Source organism: Chlorocebus sabaeus, chromosome 27 (genome assembly GCF_047675955.1).
Source record: "Chlorocebus sabaeus isolate Y175 chromosome 27, mChlSab1.0.hap1, whole genome shotgun sequence".
NCBI classification, from domain to species: Eukaryota; Metazoa; Chordata; class Mammalia; order Primates; family Cercopithecidae; genus Chlorocebus; species Chlorocebus sabaeus.
This window is the reverse complement of record NC_132930.1, coordinates 43,762,563-43,782,856: the sequence shown is the minus strand read 5'-3', so window position 1 is coordinate 43,782,856 and position 20,294 is coordinate 43,762,563. Positions and strand designations below refer to the sequence as shown.

Below are 20,294 nucleotides of genomic sequence, written 5' to 3'. Positions count from 1 at the left end.
GCTCATTTTTTGTGCTTTTTGTAGAAACAGGGTTTCGCCATGTTGGTCAGGCTGGTCTCGAACTCCTGAGCTCAAGCAATCTTCCCAGCTTGGCCTCCCAAAGTGCTGGGATTACCGGCATGAGCCACCATGCCCAGTCAACTGGTGAGTTTTTATACAATTCTGAAAAAGGTACATTTTAAAAGCCAGCGTGTTCAGAGTGTATAAAGAAAGTATTGCTTAAGAAGTACTTAGATGGGAAGCGACTTGAAAATCTTAACCAAAAAAACTCTTACAAGCCAAAAATCTAATGTAATAAAAACGCTCCTAGGTAAGGCAAACTTCTAGGTTCCACAAGTGCACAGAGATAACGGGGAAGCCCTGAGCCTTTACTGGCAGGAGGTGCTCTGAAGAGAACAGGGGGAACCCTCTTCTCTCTCATATACTCAGGCAGAAGTCAGTCAAAGAAGAAATGGAATAAAAGAAAATTCTTTTTTTTTTTTTTTCGAGACAGAGTCTCACTCTGTCACCCAGGCTGGAATGCAGTGGTGCGATCTCAGCTCACTGCAAATTTTGCCTCCAGTGTTCAAAGGATTCTCGTGCCTTAGCTTCCCGAGTAGCTGGGACTACAGGCATGTACCACCACCCTGGCTAATTTTTGTATTTTTGGTAGAGACAACGTTTTGCCATGTTGGCCAGGCTGGTCTCGAACTTGTGACCTCAGGTGATCTGCCTGCCTTGGCCTCCCAAAGTGCTGGGATTACAGGCATGAGCCACCACCCCTGGCCCAACGGAAATTCTTATAGGCAGACTTATTGACCTAAATGTCTTAAAATTATCTCGCTTAGGTGCGAACCAGAAGGAAACTAAAGTTAAAACCAAATTACAAATTCAAATTCCATGATTCAAATTTAAATAGGAGACAGCCAACCACATGAGATGAGAGCGACTCCTGAGAGCAGGAGAGACTCACATCCTTCACATCTGGAAGTTGTCCAGGCCCAGAAGAGGGACCCAGCCTGAACCCAGGATCCATCCTTTCCCAGTGGGATTCTCAAGTCCTGGCTGGGCCCCACCTGCTTGGCCAGTGAGAACTGGATAGTGTGGCCAATGGCAGACAGACAACAGCTATCACTGGTGACCAAGGACAGTCCTTGTAGTGTGGTCAATAGAAGACTTGTGGCAGCTTCAGTCACCATGTATACCTGGCATGCTAGCAGTCAGGGCAACCCCCTTCTGTGTGCCTTCCTCACTGTGCCTGAGAGGGTGAGCCTGCCACCAGCTCGCTCGCCCAGGGTGAGGCTTGGCCACTGTATCTTTCTACCACCCACATCCCCTAATGCTGCGTTCCCAGTAGACACCTGCTCAGTGGAGAGGCCTGTGAACACTGCACCCATCTTCACTGCTTTGAAAGACATTTCACTATGTGTTCAAGTTTAAAATCTAAAGTGTTTTAGAAACAAATGGATCATCAATTTCCTAATAAGATTTTGTTACACTTTTAACCTAATTATTTATGGGTCTAAAACTGTTCAATTCAGTAATGAGTATTTGTCATGTAACTAAAAGGGAAACACTTCCAACTTTTGTTTTCACTTAACTTTTTGGAAACACTCCTAAGTCAGAAACTGAAGGAGAATTGTACTGTCTACCCAGAGAAGTCAAGTTAACCTTTGCTATTCTCTCCTACAGCTTATCCTAATAAAAACTGGGATAAACAGATGCTAGGTCCAGGGGAATGCACAGGGCTGGGCTTTCTGCAAACAAGGCGGCACCACGCAAGGCCTGCAGTTCTTTCAAGGTGGCTAACAGCACCTGGCATGCAATTCCCTACACTCTAAGACCTCTTAGAAAGGTCTAGCCTGTCCTGTGAGATTCCTTAGTGCTACTCAGGGGGAGCAAGGAAGGTGCCCCAGTCAGAACTCTCTCCATCAGCTCCCTAAGGTGCTATTGAAGATAAATGGATTTAGAGGTTAACAGGCTCTTATTTGAGAAAGAAAAGGCTCTTTGCAGGAATGATCAGTTTAAATATACTGCTTATCTTTTCATCCTTTCTGGAGGATTAACATCAAGAAAGGGAGTGAGTTCATGGTGGGCGATGGGACAGGTCAGGGAAAGCAGGCTGGAGGGGCCAGGCACCTGGGGAGCAGGGGCAGCATGAACCAAGAGGAGTTTAGATCCCAGCAGAACCCGACTGTAAGCTTCCTGAGGCGCGGGACCATGTCTTCTTCATCTTTGCATCTCCAAGGACAGGGCCCCCGCACAAAGTAGATACTCAGTGTCTGCTGATGTAAAGAAAAGTCTCCCCAGGCCAACAGTCTCTGACTATCTCATACATCATTTCTTCTCTCTCTCTTGCTGAAACCACTGTGAAGAGCACACCAGTTTCTACCATAAATTTGGGGGTCTTTTTTCTGCATCTTCCATTTGAATGTCAGTTCCTATGGCAGGGACTTATTTGTCCCGTTTTATACTTCAGTAAACATATTCAAGGAATATGCATCTTGTCATGACATCTCTCCTCTCAGTCATTTGTAACTTCTAGGCTGGATCATGCTATGTTCATCTAATACACCATCTAATGTATTAATTCAACTTCTGGTGTAGCTGGGAATGAAAAGAATGAAGAGACAATGGAGGAAGCTGAAAGCAGATCAGAACGTCGCTGTCATGGACAGGCAGGCACAGCAGCGGCCTCAGTGCTGCCCTCCCTCTCCTGCCAGGCATCTTCTCGGCTCACTCTCTTACCTCTAAGTATTTCCTTAAATTGCACCTTGGCAAGGAAGCCTGTTCTCATACTGCCCGTAACACAGCAAACTCCTGCAATCACTCCCAACCCCAATGCCCCTCGTCCCGCTCTCCTCCTTTCCAACAGCATTTATATTGTAATACACTATATAACTTAACATGTTTATTGTCAGCTCCCCAACGTGGGATGTGACTCCACCAGCACCGATAGCTTTGTTACTTATTTCCAGCACCAAGAATAGTACCTGGCCAAGCAGGTACATAAGAAATAGTTGATGAATGAATGAAACAGTGAAAAGAAGACATAAACTTAATCCAAAAAGCCTAACCAGAAATGTTTTTAGCAACAGAAGTAAAATTCAGAAATTCTTTAGAAGGTAGAAGCTGGGTGAAGGAAACAAAGGCTCCAAGCTTTACATTCTCACAAAATACTCCTAGTTTGGGTAATAAGAAAGGTGCCTGGTTTTAGTTTGATTCTGGGAATCTTGCCCCTTTGCCACAATCAGCTCTCATTTGGGTCACACCAGGAGAAGCAAGACTTCCATGTACCTTGTTCTCTGGGAAGGAAGAAAAGAAACATCAGTGAAGAGATGCTGAGTGCAACAGAGACAAATGAAACGCAGAACTGCTGGTGTGAGCTTTCCTCAGTTCACAGAGGTGCGGAGTGGCGGAAAATGCGTGGCCTGCCCCTCACACTGGGATGTGGGGCAGCTGTCTCACCTGTTAGAGCCTATGTGTCTTCCGAAGTGGGGAAAATCACCTACCGCATGAGGTCTACATAGGCATCCAGTAGGATAGTGGTGACAGAGGCCTCAACATCGATGGGCTGGGTGGCACATCACCAGGAAGACCCCTGAGCCCCACTCCTTCTTTACTCATCAGAGCCTTTCTGTCCCTCCAGACCTGCTGACCTCCACAGCACAGTGAGCTCCTCTCCTGAGTAGACTGAAATTCCCTGAAGACAGCAAGTAAGTCTTTTGCTTATTTTCTGTGCCTCAAGGTGCTTGGTACTAAGTTGGCAACCAAGGAAACAAGAAGAACATTTTCACCACCAATGTATGTACAGATACCAAGGCGCACTGTGCTTCATCTGTGCTACTCTTAACTGTACGGTTTATACTCCAGAGACCATGAGAGAACTGTTCACAGCTGCCCTGCACACATCAGCAGATTCAAATCTCTTTACCCTTGCTTCTGCTGTTCCTTCTGCCAGGACTGCCCTGCCTCCTTCCTTCTACTCTGGACACTCAGGTATGCTCAAGAAGCCTTCCTCAACCTTCACAGGCTAGGAGGGTTCTCCTGCAGGTTCCCACAGCATTCTGTGCTCCCCTCCACCATTCTACCTACAGCACCTAAAACTGCATTGGTCAAATGCCCTAAAAGATAAAGAACTGACTAGGCAGATTATGGTATATCCATACAATGGAATAGTATGCAGAAAATAAAAAAAGGAAGGGTGATTACAATAAAGTACTATTTCAGTAAAAAGAAAAAATAGGAAGAAATACATGTGAACATTTATTTGTTTATACGTGCAAAAACTATCCTTGGCGAATACATCAGACCTCACACTAGTGGCTGCTGCCGGGGAGGGAGCCTTTCACTGTGTATGTACATATACACTTGTAACTTCTGAATTTGAACCACACGAATAAATTACCTGCTTCAATTAAAAGAAGTAGTAACATGGTACAAGTTGGTCATCTTCACTACGCTGAATTCTGTATGGGCAAGGACAAAGTCTCATTCACCCAGAACACCTACGTTAGCAACAGGCATGTAAACAGCTATTCACTAAATGTTTGCTGAATTGAACTACACTAAACTTTGGAAAATAATCATATTTCATGCTCTTAGACACCAGTTCTATTGGAAATCCTACAGTTTCATCGTCTAGGTCTGAAATAGATGGGGTTCTACTGATCTTCAAACACACCTCCCAGATTGCTTTCTGAAAAGACCGGACTGACTCAGGAAAAGGGTCGGAAGCACATCCTCTTAAAAGCACCTTTAAAACTGACCAAACAATGTGACAGAACAGAAAGATACAGGTTCTAGTACCAGGCTGGCCCCAAACTGTCCCTTCAGGTCACTCTCTCAGCCTCTTCCATATCTCAGATGAATCTATGAAGTAAGCTTGAACCCGGCTTCTGAACTGTAACAACGCTGCCGAGAGAGCAGTGCTGGCAACATCTAAACTATCAGACCATCCCAAAATGTCCTCTGCAAATGTTTTTGGCGGCTAAGACCTTTCAAGGAAACCCAGAATTCTGATAACACATAAATACATCAACATACTAGAAAGCGAAGGAATATGGTAGTGGTATGTAGAATCTTGCTTCTTTCCTCTTTTTCTTTCTTCCCAATCTGGAACCAGGTGAAATACAAAGTACATGAAGGAATATTTAAGGATGAAAAATGGGGCAATAAACAAACAGATAAAGGCTAACAACATTACTGGGTTTTTTCTTAGCAGGGCTTCAATAGGATTAAATTCATCCTCTACGGGTCTCTAGGTAGCTGATTAGAGCAATGACTCTCAAGTCTCCTGGGGGCTTCCTAGAATCCCAGGCAAGCAGCCCCACACCTGGGCACTCTGGCGGACAAATGAGTAAGGTCCACAGCCACAAGGAGCTTACAGTCCAGGATATAAATAACTCATGAGAAATGGAAAATGCAATCAAAAAGAGGCATACAGTGCATGAAAATTAAGAGAGGGGCAAAATTGATTCTGATGCAGAGTGGGGCTGGAGCAGGGGAGAGAGGGAATTAGGAAAAGTGTCAGTGAAGGAGGTGGCATATGAAGGAAGTCTCACGGTATGGGTAGGATTTGGATGTACAATCCAAAATTGTACATTTTGGGTGTACAGGAGAGGGGAGGGTGTGCAGGACAGTTGGGAGGAAGGGCAACACTCATCTGCTCTCCGGCCACAGGTAACATGACTTCTAAACACCTCCATCTCTTTTTTTCAATAAGCTGGGCCGGACGTGGCGGCTCACGCCTGTAATCCCAACACTTTGGGAGGCCAAGGCAGGTGGATCACTTGAAGTCAGGAGTTCAAGACCAGCCTGGTCAACCTGGTGAAACCCTGTCTCTACTAAAAATACAAATAATTTGCCAGGCGTGGTGGTGCATGCCTTTAATGCCAGCTACTTAGGAGGCTGAGGCAGGAGAATCACTTGAACCTGGGAGGTGGAGGTTGCAGTGAGCTGAGATCGCACCACTGCACTGAAGCCTGGGCGACAGAGTGACACGTCCCCAAAACAAAACAAGAACAAAAACAAAAACAAAATTAAATAAGCTGTTTCTGGAGAAAGGCCAGGCACTCACATATCGAAAACAGTGGAAAAGTGGGCAGACTGCTACGCTTTTTTTTGTGAAACAGGTTATTGTCTTAAGTGTTATTTCTTGTACAATCAGTTTAACCTCAAGCCATTTCTTGGGCATACAGTGGAGGGGTACAACGACTCTCATTAACAAAACTTAGTATTATCCTCATTCCATAGGGGTAACATATAACCCGCACAGCTTCTGGAATATGTACTTTGTATAAAGCAAGATACTTCTTTATAGGTTCTTTAGAAGCAATTTTGTTGCATTTGGGGTGTGGGTGAATTTCTACATGTACCACAATGTATTTTTGAGAACTCCATAGAGATATAATTTGTTTTACATGGAAAACACAAGTTTTGATAAAATGATCAACTTCTAAGAGTCAGTTAGACAGGCTTGCTACACTTTAATAGCAGCCACTTCCTGATTCATCAACTTTGAATGTTGGAACATTTATATGTTAGGTTTTTGCTTTAAGTATAACACATGGTTTTTGTTTTTTTGTTTTTTTTTTTTTTGAGACAAGAGTCTCACCCTCTCACCCAGGCTGGAGTGCAGAATGCAATCTCAGCTCACTGCAACCTTTGCCTCTCGGGTTCAAGCAATTCTCCTGCCTCAGCCTCCCAAGTAGCTGGCATTACAGGTGTCCACCACCACGCCTGGGTAATTTTTGTATTTTTAGTAGAGATGGGGTCTCACCATGTTGGCCAAGGTGGTCTTGAACTCCTGACTTCAAATGATCCACCCGCTTTGGCCTCCCAAAGTGCTGGAATTACAGGCGTGAGCCACTGCACCCGGCCAATAACATGTATCTTAAGACAACACATAGGAATCTTACATCCTGTGATTTTTAAAAGCTTTTTCTCTCCAGAAAAACTCTACTGTCTAGTTCAAATTTATAAATATCAAATCCATTTTAAGTCCTTACATGTAAAATTAGAACAATTTAAGTTTTAAGACATTTATGCTAACTTCCCGATAATTTAACCCCATCTTTCATTGCCTGACATGTCTGTTCTTCGGTTAAACTCTGATCAAATCCTTTTGTCAAATACCAATACGCAGACACATACCTCTTCCAGCTGTCCCGAAGAAAGTGGATTATCTTCATAAGCAGGAAACTGACAACCTGCTTTGCAACCACAAAAATTATTAATTTCTTCCTCGCATTGTGCCATTATTTTACAATTTGCTTCTGAACTTTCTAAATCTATTTCCAGGGATTCATTCATGCTACATTCCAAACACTGATTTTGCTTTCCTACTGACAGAATCCCAGTTGATTCCTCCTGGGAATCCAGTGATGTCTGAGCACTCTTTTCCATCCCAGATTTTTTTAACCTGGGAAGGAATTTTCCAGACTCAAGCTCTGATTTTCCATAGTAATGGCCTTCTTTCTCTGCATCTTCTTCCAGAGGTTTGAGATCTGCCTGCGGATCTTCAAATATATCCACTTGAGAAGGAATGGGAATATTTGCTTCATCTTTCTCAGATTCAAATTCTGACTCGCTTCCTCCTCCTGGGGACAGTTCGGATGCAGAAATTGGGCGAAAGTGAGTCCTAGGAGAGATCCGAATAGCCCTGTATTGTGTTCTGTCAACACCACATATCCTGGGGTGCAACACTTCACTGTCTGAATCAGAACAGAGGATTGATTTCGGTTTAAAACTGGGGCTGAAAGATGCAATCCCTTCAGGTTCAAATGAGCATTCTACATGAAGAACTTGTGAAAATGGATTGCTTAAGTCAAAGGAAGAAAACGAGTATTCAAGTCCAGGATCTTCGACTTGAAAGTTGCCACAAGCTCCTAGTAAGTCTTCATGGAAGATAAAAGAAAATCCCTTATTTAACCCATTTTCCCCACTCTTCGGCTGATCATTCTGTTCAAATGACACGAAGGGTTTCCATAACTGCCTGTGCCCAGGAGCAAAACTGTTTCCCGGGGTCATAAAGACATCTGTACCAGCTATCGTCACTACATCAGAAGCTGCACACTGTAACAGGCTTCCTTTTGTGTGGCTGGGTGGTACGACTGCCCATTCCCCATCACTGTTAAAGGTTTTGAGTTCTCCATAAACTCCTCCAAGAATGAATGTGTTCTCTTTATCTTGGGCTACATCCCAGGGTTTAGAGGGTGTTGTATAATCACCACCATCCACGTTGGATAGCTCACTAGAAGCAAATGCTCTTTTCTCCAGGCTCTCTTTCTGTCCCTCCCACAGATGGTACTCTGACCTCCGCACAGCCTTATCAGGCTCCTGAAGGGTCTCCAGTTCAGCTTCAGCATCTAGACAGCAGCAGTAGTTATTTACATCTGCCGAAAACAACTCAGCATCAGTTCTTTCTATTTCTACTGTGGCCATAGAATTTGTGTCTGCCATCTTTGTCCAAATGTCTTTAATAACCCCTGAGCTGTAGCCATCTCCATGTGGACTTTCATTACATACTTGTGTAGTTTCAAAATTTTTGTTTTCTATTTTTTGTTCTAGCTGAATACCACAGACGGATTCTAGTTTAGATGTTTTTTTGAAAACTAATGCAGGAATCTCACCTAAAGTTCTACTGTTTTGCTGGCAAGTTTCATCTTGCAAAAAATCTAGAAGTTCTTCATCTACATAATTTGACGAGACTCTAGGAACTACATAATTAATATCTTCGGCATTAAACTGTGTGGATTCTTCAAACTGAATATTTAATGTTTCATTGTCTGAACGTGTTTCTTCTGAATGGGACCATGGACTACAAGTTCTTGTTGAAAGATTAGAACAGTGTTCATTTTCTTCAAAGGCACTATTTTTGGTCCATATTAGCAATCTAGACTGTGTTTTCCCAAGCATATTAGCACTAGAATCTGTATTTTCATTTCCCAAGTTGAGTGTTTCAAAAGAAAATGGTAAAACAGAATTACTGCATTGCACTTCAAACACTGAAAAACAAGAGTTTATACCAGATCCTTCATTAATATCTGAAAAGAGCTCTTGATTGCCAGCAAGCAGGTGTGAATTGAGCACTGTGCTGTCTAAGATGGGAGAGAGTCTAACTGGAGAGTCTCCTCCAAAACTCTCCCCATCCGCATCACCAGAGCTGGATGAACAGCACTCCCAAAACTGAGCCAGATTGCCAAGGTCCTGCAGGAATAAGCCCTCAGCACCCACGGAGCTGGTAGAATCTGTCCATATTGCACGTTCCCCTTGCAACTCCATACCATCTAACACTATGCAACATTCTGCCTCAAAATCTGTGTTCTCTTTGCTTTTTTGTCGAATCATATTCAAAATCCGACTTTCTCCTTGCATTGTTTCTGAGGCACCAGGATCCAACATGGATTGATCAATATCCACTTCATAGAAGTGCGTTAATTCTGACAGATGAATATCATCCAGGTATTTATTGTCCTCTGGTAGAGAACATAATGAGGTCCCAGTGAGGTCAATATCCTCATTTATAACTGCAGGCATTTCTACAAAATGACCATCAATGAAAGTACCTGCTGCGAGGTATGTTTTATGAAGATTATTGTTGCTGATACAAAGACCATGCACTGATTCAGACAATTCTTCCACTGCCTCTGATGTCAGATCACTTGTGTCTTGTCTGTTTCGGTATGTGGTCTCTAGTTTACTTTTTCTGCTCAGAGGAACAAAATATTCAGCAATTGGCTCGGTGTACCACAAGGGCTCCTCTTTATACTCTGTGTCGTTTCTGTTCTCCATGTACAGGTCTTTTCCTTCAGTGCTCCCAGGATCTTTTCTCCCTGTTTCTTTTAAAGGTCTCTTACCCCGCTTGCACAGCTGTTTGACAGAACCACTGCTGCTACTGCTACTACTTCCAGTATGAATGTTTCTTTCAGCCTTTTCACCATGCTTCAAAGAAAGCCTGCTTTGCCCATTCCGCCCTTTTTTGTTTCGAATCTCTCGTGCCTTGTGTCTTACTTTAACATACTTCATGGATGCTTTTAATTCTCCCTGATTCCCACTGGAACTTGAGCCTGCTTCACTGGAGCCAGAAGACCATGAGCGAGGGCGAATCTTTCCTTCAGGTTTATGTCGGATTTGCTTTTTGTACAAAGCAGGCTTTTCTTCAATTGTGCCATTACTAAATTTGTTTTCCTTCTCGTTTTTACTTTTGCTCTGGGTTTTCTCATGCACAGTGGTGGGCACTTCACTGCTTCTTTCCTTGGTGACTTCACTTTCACTGTTGCAGTCCTTAGGAGAGGAAGTATCTGTGCTAGCTGGTGGGGCTGTGGATGATGAAGAAGAGCTAGAGTAAGAACAGACTTTAGACTTGTTCCACACCGTCATGATTTCTTGCAGGCAAACTGGTTTCTCAGAAAGCGGTGGAAATGCTTCATAATACCTAAAAAACAGAGTAAAGAGTTAAAAAAATGAGTATACAGATTTTTTAGTTACAGTAAAACAACACTACCAACCAAAATAATGGAATATTTCATTTTAGCAGTATCAACATTCACACCATCCAAGAATCATTAACTTTACAATAATTTATAATACAGTAAAATATGCTTAAGATTAGTCCCATGCATCAAGCACCATTTTGCTCAGCACTGTGATACGCACTGTTAAGAATACTGAGAAAATATGTAAGATGATAGTTTTTATCTTCAAAGTTTGCATTTTAATTAAGAAGTCAAAAAGGACAAATAATAGAAGAAAGAATGCAGTCTCTTCAGTAAGCAATATCTGAATTTGAATCTCAGCTAAGTCACTATTGCTTGTGACTTTAAGCTCATTATTTACTGCTTTGGACTATTTCTTCAACTGCAAAATGATGATCCTATGACTTACCTCATGAAGTTACTGTGAGCATTGAAAATATATGCAGTTGAAAAGCTCGGTAGCAAATCAGTCAAGAGTATGAGCTCTAAAGCCACATTCTCTGAGGTCAAATCCTGGCTCTGCCTACTTTACTAGCTGTGTGACCTTCGGCATGTTACTTAACCTCTCCATAGCTCAGTTTCCTCACCTAAAAAATAGAGCTAGTAATATTTACCTCTCTGAGTTCTGAGGAGTAAAGGAAATAATATGCAAAATGAGTCGGAAAAGCAGCTTCTTAACCGGTAGCATACTGCCTGGCATTGAAGCAGGCCCTCAGAAACGGTAGGAATGACCACATTCAAGTATTCAGAAAGAGGATATTGGTGAGGCCTAAAACAGTTAAAGTGGGCCACAACTAAGCCTCGGAATTCCAGATTTATTCCGCAAGTTTAGTGAGTACTACCTGTGAGGCCTGAGAACGTGTGTGAGGACACGAAGACACACGTTATGCTCACAGAATGGAGAATTAATTAGAGCAGAGATCACTAGAAACGCAGGGTGCAAAAAGCCAGGGAGGCTGGTTTCAGGGGGCTTGAAAATGAGAAAGTGTTTTTGATTTTCTAGGAAACTGGGAGCCACCAAAGATTTCAGAGCAGAACAGACTGCGAAAGGAAGAATTTAATGTCACATTGGCTACTGAGGGGACTGTTGTTTCAGAGGCAATGCTCAAGGTCACACATGTAGTGGTAAAAGGCCATGTTTTCAAAGGGCCTGAACTTGATTCTCTTTCTCAGTCTACATCAAGAATTGACCAAGAGAAATGTATTTTGAGCTTCATAGGTAATTTTAAGTGTTCTAGCAGGCACATTAAAAACATAAGAAACAGGTGAAATTCACTCCAGTAATATATTTCATTTAACTAAACTCCTGATATTATCATTTCAACATGTAATCAGTATTTTAAAATGTTTACTACTTTACATTCTTTTTTATATACAGTCTTTGAAATCCAATGAGAATTGTCCACTGACAGCACATCACGGTTTGAACCTGCCCCATGTCAAGTGCTCGGCAGTCACACATGGCTTGCAGCTACTGTGCTGGACAATACAGGTCTATACAAACAAAGGAAATGCCATTTTTTTCTTAGGTTTCAGAGGTTCAGAAGATTAAAATAAAATGTATAATAGGGAAGTCTGTTTATAATACAGATTATTTTAAGACTAATTATTTACAAAGAAAAAAGAAAAGTATCTTTAGGAAGCAGGTTTGGCAGGTCAAGGATTTGCCTATGTTCCCTTTGCAGTAAACAGTGGGAACTCAGTGTTCTTGCTTGTGAACATGGACAATCACTTCTTTTCTTTCTTTCTTTTCTTTTCTTTTTTTTTTTTTTTATAAGACACAGTCTTGCTCTATCACCCAGGCTGGAATGCAATAGCACAATCTCAGCTTACTGCAACCTCTGCCTCCTGGGTTCCAGCAATTCTCCTGCCTCAGTCTCCCGAGTAGCTGGGATTACAGGCGTGTACCACCATGCCTGACTAATTTTTGAGACAGGGTTTCACCATGTTGACCAGGCTGGTCTCGAACTCCTGACCTCAGGTGATCCACCCGTCTTGGCTTCCCAAAGTGTTAGGATTACTGGCGTGAACCACTGTGCCTGGCTGATAATCGTAATTTCTTACAGCTGTTTCAAAGGGCTGTTGTGAATATTAAAGGTAATAGTACATACATAGACTTAGCAAATAATAATTTTCTTTGTTTCACTCATTTGTTCCACAAATATTTATTGAATATGCACACCAAGGATAGAACCATCTTATTTCACCTTTGAATTCTCAGTGTCAAGCACATAAGCGCTTGATAAATGTGTCTTAAATTATATATAATGAAACTAAACAAGATGACAAACAGAAAATGGAAACCATGTAGCAGTTATTCATTTGATTTTAACAAATGCACACTTTATTACTGAATACAATCTTACATACATTTCCACTTGATCCTTTGCTGGAGGGGATAATTCTGCCTCTGGAGAGGGAGACCCCTCTAACTTTTTGTGAATCTTCTCTTCTGTTATGAAACAAAAATTCAGAAAGATTTGTCTTATATCTAGTTAATAAATGCCCATGTATTTCAAAGTTTCTCAACTAATTCTAACAAGAAATAGAGACTTTGGTGTTTAAAAGGCAAACTCAAGACCAGTCTGTCTGTTTAATAAAAATCTATTTTTTCAGTGTGCCAGAGGGAATTCTCCGGTTAACCACATTAGCATTAGGCCAAGAGGTGAGAGCTGTTCATCTCGTCACTGATACAGTGCTCTAGAGGCACTTAATTAAGAGATTGAAGTCCCCTGTGTACTTATTAATTAGACCAGAAGGACAGAACATCTGTTTAGATTCCAAAAATATTTTTTACAAAATTCTACACTCATAGACTTTACATTGACTCATCTTGACTAAAATTAATCTGTAAAGAATATTCTTTCTTACAATTTGCTCTATTACTTAACATGTAGGTGAGCAAGGGCTATTTCAACTAAAATAGGAAAAAGGGCTTTAGCTTTAGTTTAGCCTAGGATACTGTCTTAGGTTACAAACAAACTGTGCCCTTAAGAGGCAGGCTCAAGGCTTGGTGGGCAGCAAAATGACCACGAAGAGGGTAAGGAAACAAGGATCCTTACCCTTAATATGAAGGTCTCATTCTTAGAGATTGCAGAAAAGTTAGAAAAAGTATGAGGAGGGTTCATATATCGAAATGACTAAATAAACTTGCCAAGTCTGTGTTTCCAAAAAAGTTGAGTCAAAACAGAAGTCCCTTCCAAACCTGAAGTAATTCATGTCTTAACATCTTAATTTAATGTCTTAATTTAGCAGTCCTAACATCAACAGGCAGATATTAACAGAGGGGCAAAGATGGCGAAAGGAAAGAGACAATATTGTTCCTGATCTCTGAGCTTCAACTTGAAGCCAACAACAACAACAAAAAACCCAAAAAACAGAAAACATGAAGTGTTTCCTATCTCTGAGGGCGCCTGTGGACTAAGTCCCTCCCTTGGTTGCAGGACTCTCTCTGAGTGACTGCTGGAACTGACACAGAAGCCACTAACATTGCTGCAGATGGAGCATGAGGCTGGCCTAGTGACACACACTGGACACAAAGACTTTGTTCTGGTTTTCTTTTCTGATCAATTCTAAGATTTTCCCCAATCCAGATTCCTCAGGAATGTAATCCTGGCATGTGTGTGCACAGCGCTTTTGACCTCACCTTGCTTACTCTGAAGGTCTTTCAGTCTGGAGCAGAGCTCCTCCACTAAAGTCTCGATACCAGAGCTCTGCATGACAACAAAAAGACACATGAGGTTACAGCCAGGTATGTACAAATCAGGTATTTGTATACTTTTGTTTTAATACATAGGTTTTACAAATCATCCATGTTCCAAAATAAATACATTACCAATATTTACGTGAATACTACAGTTTAAAAATTACAGGTTTGTAGATACAAATTAGTATACATGCTTATTACTAATAAAGCATACTAAATGAAACTTAGTGATAAAACGTGAACATATTCATGTACCTCCCAGAATAGCTTCTGCTTTTCCAAAGGTGTGTCCATCTTGTTCATGGGGCAGATTTAAGGGCCTAAATGTCCATCATATGACCAAAAGTCAGTCACCATCAAAAAGAGCATTCAATATTTATGTGAGCAAGGTCTTATACTAGACTTAAAACGAAGGAAAATCACAAAACCTCATCTTAGTTCTCTAGGAGCTCACACTCTGAAAAAAACAAGGCGATTTTTTCTTTTTCTGTTTTAAAGAAACATGAACAACAACAACAAAGGTCCAGAAAACGAAGCCAATATTGCAAGTGTGAAAGCTTTGTCTCCTTTTCAGCATCTGGATCAGATTATCGACTTCTATACAAAGCTTGGGAGTTTAAAATTTAAGGAGAGTACATAGAAGAGTCTGGATTTGGGAGGGTAAAAATAAGAGTCAACCTTCAAAGAAAAATGAATGTTGAAAACACGCACAAGCAAATAACCTTTCACTATGTAGACTTTAACTTTTAAGAGTCTCAATTTCTCACAGGAAGAAAAAAAATTTTTTTACAGTGGACAAAAAACGTGAACTTATTTCTCAAAAACTTTAGATTTACTCAGTGAGCAAAGTCCTATTTAAACTGGAATCAAGTCTTTATTGGTGGGCATAACCCAAACAGATGCGCGTGATGGAGAGTTCTGCTAAGCCAGTGCCCTCACTAGGCCTTGACGGGCTAAAAATAGAACTTTACCGCATTCACTTAACTCAAAATGACTCAGCACAAATATTACAGATATCCTACATAAGAAATCCCACAGTTGCACAGTTTGAGTAGCAAGAAACAGATTACAATGAAAACAGTTAATTGTAAACATCTAGAGTTACATTCTGTCCACGTCATACCACAGTTTTTAATAGGAAGATAGAAAAATAGGCCAGACAAGAGTTGCCTTTTCCTTTAGAAACACTCTTAAAAACCATGGCAGATATTAGTCATAAACACTGTTCAACTACAAACAGTTGCACCAGAAAGCATCTGCTTACCATAATGCTCAAGGTGTGACAAGGACGGCAATTATATTCCATTTCCTTCGGATCGTGAAACCAACACCGGTGTCAGCTGACACACTGCATACTGTTCTGTACAGCAAGCCTATGTCACTAGGTTTTTAAACCTAGGGCTAGTCTCCAATGCAGAACACTGAACCTCTAGGGATCGCTTATTAAATGTTTTCCAATACTCTAAAATGGGGTCCCATTTAATCAGAATGGTCATTACAACCTGGTTACTGCATATTTTTTCATGCTTTGTCTTAGAAATTAATTATATATATACACATATTTATTAATATCTGAGTAAATATGTATACTATATGAGTGATATATATATTTGCTGTCATATATAAACATATATATATATATATTTTTGCTCTCATGTTTAAACAGCAAAATAAACTAAGAGCTTACACCTTACTCTCTGTGTAAAAGCAAGCTCTATCAACCAGGTTTTTTTGTTCTTTTGACTACCTGTAGCATCTTATATTTTTTTTAAAAATCGGCTGGGCACAGTGGCTCACACCTGTAATCCCAGGCTCATACCTGTAATCCCAGCACTTTGAGAGGCCAAGGTGGGTGGATCACTTGAGGTCAGGAGTTCAAGACTAGCCTGGTGAACATGGTGAACATGGTGAAACCCTATCTCTACTAAAAATACGAAAAATTAGCTGGGCGTGGTGGCGGGCACTTGTAATCCCAGCTTCTTCGGCAGCTGAGGCAGGAGAACTGCTTAAACCCAGGAGGCGGAGGTTGCAGTGAGCCGAGATCATGCCATTGCACTTTAGCCTGGGTGACAGAGCGAGATTCCATCTCAAATAAATAAATAAATAATAAATAAATCAATAAAAAATAAAAAATCATGAGAACCCCAGGTCACCATCACAGCAAGCTGGGAAGCATAGAGGCACAGCAAAAGCTGTCATCGCCCTTTGTTGTCTCCTGGCAGGCGTTCCAAAGTGTTAATTTACAGCTTTAATGAGAAATTTTTATTCACTTTCCCAATTATATAAACCATTAGAAAATATTAATAATCAAATTTCAGTAATATAGCATATCCATAAGGCCATTCAAGAATATTTTGAGAGCATACAGTATCTTAAAAAACAAAGAAAGATTAAGTTATATATTAATAACAACTCTAAGAGAGCACAAACTGTAGGTGAACAAAATGCTACCACTCCACCACTGAACTCATGAATTGCTTCTCCTAACTGTAAAATGGATAATAATCACCCACCTTCCAGTATCCAACGCATGTAAAACACTCTGCAAACTGTAAGAGCACTCTAGAATCCAAATTATACTACTCCAAACCTGCAAAGTGGCGAGCCACACACAGACACTGGCAAGTTTCAGGACACGCTCAGTGAGCAACCTTCCGAATGCATGGCCAGCCAGCCACTAGTTTACCATAAACTGGCTCATTCACATACCCAGTAAACAAACGGTTATGAGGACCCCTGTCCTCCTGCAATTTACATGATAACCACTCCAATTTCTCTGAGAAGAGGACTCAGTGGAATGTATTTGGGTTTGGGGTTTGGAGTCATGCTGGCCTGGGTCTGAATTCTTGCCCTGCTATATTCACCGGGCAGCAAAGGACACGTGTGCCACTTCCTCTCTTTAGACCCAAGAATGCCAGCACTTCTCTCCGAAGATTCAGTAGGAAAAGCTAACATGACACACGTGAGGCACCCAGAGTCCCTGTCATCTTAGTCACTTAAATGTTGGTGTCATTTCTATATTTCGTACGTTTTTAATTTTCTACAATCTTGTTTTTTGATTTATCACTTCAAAAATGCCTCTAATTTTTGCTATGATTTGATTTGGAGGTTGGAGGAGTAAGAAGATAATTAACCTAATGCATACCACCCAAACCCCTCAGGATTCTCCCTGGACTTCATGGCCTGCTCCTTCTGTCTCTGACCAACACACTAGGTTCTTGCCACTGCTGTGCTCTCTGCTCCTGGCTGCGGGGTGGGGTTGAAGGGTTACATGATGATGGAGACTGAGCCTCGGTCAAACACAGCAACTGGTGTCCTATTACTTCATGAGGGTCTTATTTGTTCCCTGACAAACTCCTATCACTTCCCATCCCTACAACATTTCCAGTATTTCTCCATCTTCTAAATACTTCCCATCCTTCTCAACTTGGACCTTAGCTAGTAAGTGTAAAGTAAAAGAAAGGCAATTTGACTTATTCTGCTTCACCTCTCCTCTCCATACTCAAAGGTTTCTGTGCCATATTACTCACCTTACAGGTTTATCTTTTATGGAGGGTTCATTTAGACTGGATAGTCCCTAAATGCCAGACAGGTGTGATTACTAACATACATGATACTCAGTGTTAACTGCCTGTTCCATTTGCACATGGCTCAATGGAGTCAGAGAGATCTGGTTCTAAATTTCACCCTAGGGTCAACCACATGACCCTACATAAATCATTTACCTATCAAAGCCTCAGTTTCTACATCTGGAAAAGGGTGCGAGTATTATGGACACATTTCCTAATAGCTGGTTACTGAATTTCCTGTACTGGTCCCCTAATTTCTTTTGTCTCCTGTTCACCATTTCTTCATCTTTTTGTTCTACTTTCTGGAAGATTTCCAGCGCTGTCTTCCAAACCGTCTATTGAGTTTTTCATTTCTATTATCATGGTTATAATTTTTTTTTTTTTTTTTTTTTTAGTAGAGACGGGGTTTCACCATGTTAGCCAGGATGGTCTCGATCTCCTGACCTCATGATCCGCCCGTCTCGGCCTCCCAAAGTGCTGGGATTACAGGCTTGAGCCACCTGGTTATAATTTTTAAAAGATCATCTCGTCCCTCAAATGTTTCTTTTTTTTTTTTTTTTTTTGAGACGGAGTCTCGCTCTGTTGCCCAGGCTGGAGTGCAGTGGCCGGATCTCAGCTCACTGCAAGCTCCGCCTCCCGAGTTTACGCCATTCTCCTGCCTCAGCCTCCGGAGTAGCTGGGACTACAGGCGCCCGCCACCTCGCCTGGCTAATTTTTTTTTTTTTTTTGTATTTTTTAGTAGAGATGGGGTTTCACTGGGTTAGCCAGGATGGTCTCGATCTCCTGACCTTGTGATCCGCCCGTCTCGGCCTCCCAAAGGGCTGGGATTAGGCTTGCGCCACCGCGCCCGGCCTCAAATGTTTCTTCTTTACAGTAACCACTTCCTTGTTAAGAAATCTTCCACACTTCTATCTTTGGAATATAAACCTATTTGTCAGTCAGGTACCAGAAAGGGAAGGGGGAATCACTCAGTCCCCAATTTTCATTATGGTGTCTCATGCTTTCCCTCAGGGGTGCCTGGTATCCCAAAGTCCAAAACCTGTCTACTCAATTTCTCCAGAAAGTAACTGTCAAAGGAAAGGCTGTTACTGTAGTGCCCCCAATGAACTGCACCTCCCAGCACTTGCCTCTAGGTTGGGCCCCTCCCACGGTGACTGGGTTTCACAATAAGATGTTGCCGAGTGTGACAGATGCCCTCCTGGAATGCTACCTTCTGAGTGTTCTCCATCTGCCATGTGGGGAGAGGTCACAGCTCCCAGCCATGCTTGCTGAAGCACCAGTCACATGAGGAGGGCAATCCTGGATGTTTCAGCTCCACGTGCCCTCACAGACCCCAAGCAAGAACAGCAGAAGAACCTCCCAGCTGAGCCATAGCTAACTCACAGAATTATGAGTAAATAAAATAGTTGTTTCAAGCCACTAAGTTTTGGGGTACTTAGTTATGCAGCAATAACTGAAGCACAGGCTTTCAAACACTCCTGTTTTCAGCCCAACCCTGCACATGTGGCTCTTTTACAGTTTTTCAGATCTTAGTCTTCAGTTTTAAAGCAGAGTTAGAAGATTAGTGGTAGGAAACCCAACTAGATACTGACAGAATGACTACTGGTGATCACAGTAATCATTTTACTGGAAAGTAAAGGATCAATTCCATACTTTAATGACTAGAAGTTTCAAAAACCCTTTTACAATTTAGAACTAAGTTAATGTTAAGCAAATAAACAAAAGAGCACCAAGTGAGAAGGCTGAGAATATGTACCAGGGTTCACAAACTCATGCCTTCAATAGCCAGAGAAGTAACACAAAGTTAAAAAAAACTCCCCCAAATAAAAAGCTGTTTCTGCCAAGGCCCCTGTATGAGAGCTGAGATTCCTATCCTTGAACACCAAATGGTCTACAAAAATTGGCCTGCCTCCAGCTCTCATGCACATTTGCTCTCTAGAAAATGATACAGAGTAGGAGAGAAGTATCCAATGGACAAATATCTTCAAACATGATCTAGGGCACAGATTATGTACTCTTTAGAATGCTGAAAAAAATCTGCAACGAAAAGTAGAGGATAGCAAACTGTTATAATGATTAAATAACGTGATCAATCGAGGCTTAGAAAAAGGTAGCCCTGCTCTTTAGCAGGGTGATGTAACATAAAGGGAACATGATCTAGACTCATGAGACCTGCTGTGCTATGTGAAGCTGGACAAGTTATTTAACTTCTCTGAGCCTCCATTTCATCATTTTACAAAAAGAGGAAAATACTTCAGCTTAAGTCCTTCAAGTTTCCCAGTTCATTATAGCATCTTACTGATTTAGGCAAACCCCTCCCCGTTTTTTGTTTTTGTTTTTTTAATTTTTGAGATAGGATCTTGCTCTGTCACCCAGTCGGGAGTGCAGTGGTGCGATCACAGCTCACCACATCCTTGACCTAAAGGACTCATCTCCCACCTTCTCAGCCTCCCAAGTAGCTGGAACTCAGGCGTGTGCCACCACACCTGGCTTCCTTTTTCTTTCTTTCTTTTCTTTTTGCAGAGACGTGATTTCTGCAAAACCCCATCTCAAACTGGTTTC

General features: G+C 41.6%; 1 protein-coding gene across 4 annotated transcripts in view; it reads right to left on the bottom strand.

Moving 5' to 3' along the window:
* The window catches only part of KIAA0232 (KIAA0232 ortholog), a 96,622-nt gene that overhangs the window by 11,808 nt on the left and 64,520 nt on the right, over window positions 1-20,294 (bottom strand). For 2 of the 4 annotated variants that reach the window (XM_073012521.1, XM_073012520.1), the window contains exons 4-7: window positions 14,104-14,170; window positions 12,828-12,909; window positions 7,135-10,417; window positions 5,026-5,094 (exon numbers count right to left, since the gene is read on the bottom strand). In XM_073012521.1, coding sequence (XP_072868622.1) covers window positions 5,026-5,094; window positions 7,135-10,417; window positions 12,828-12,909; window positions 14,104-14,170 — 3,501 coding nt within the window. Of the gene's footprint in view, window positions 1-5,025; window positions 5,095-7,134; window positions 10,418-12,827; window positions 12,910-14,103; window positions 14,171-14,418; window positions 14,484-20,294 lie in introns of all 4 variants that reach the window. The other 2 variants (XM_073012522.1, XM_008017981.3) reach the window with 2 other exon arrangements.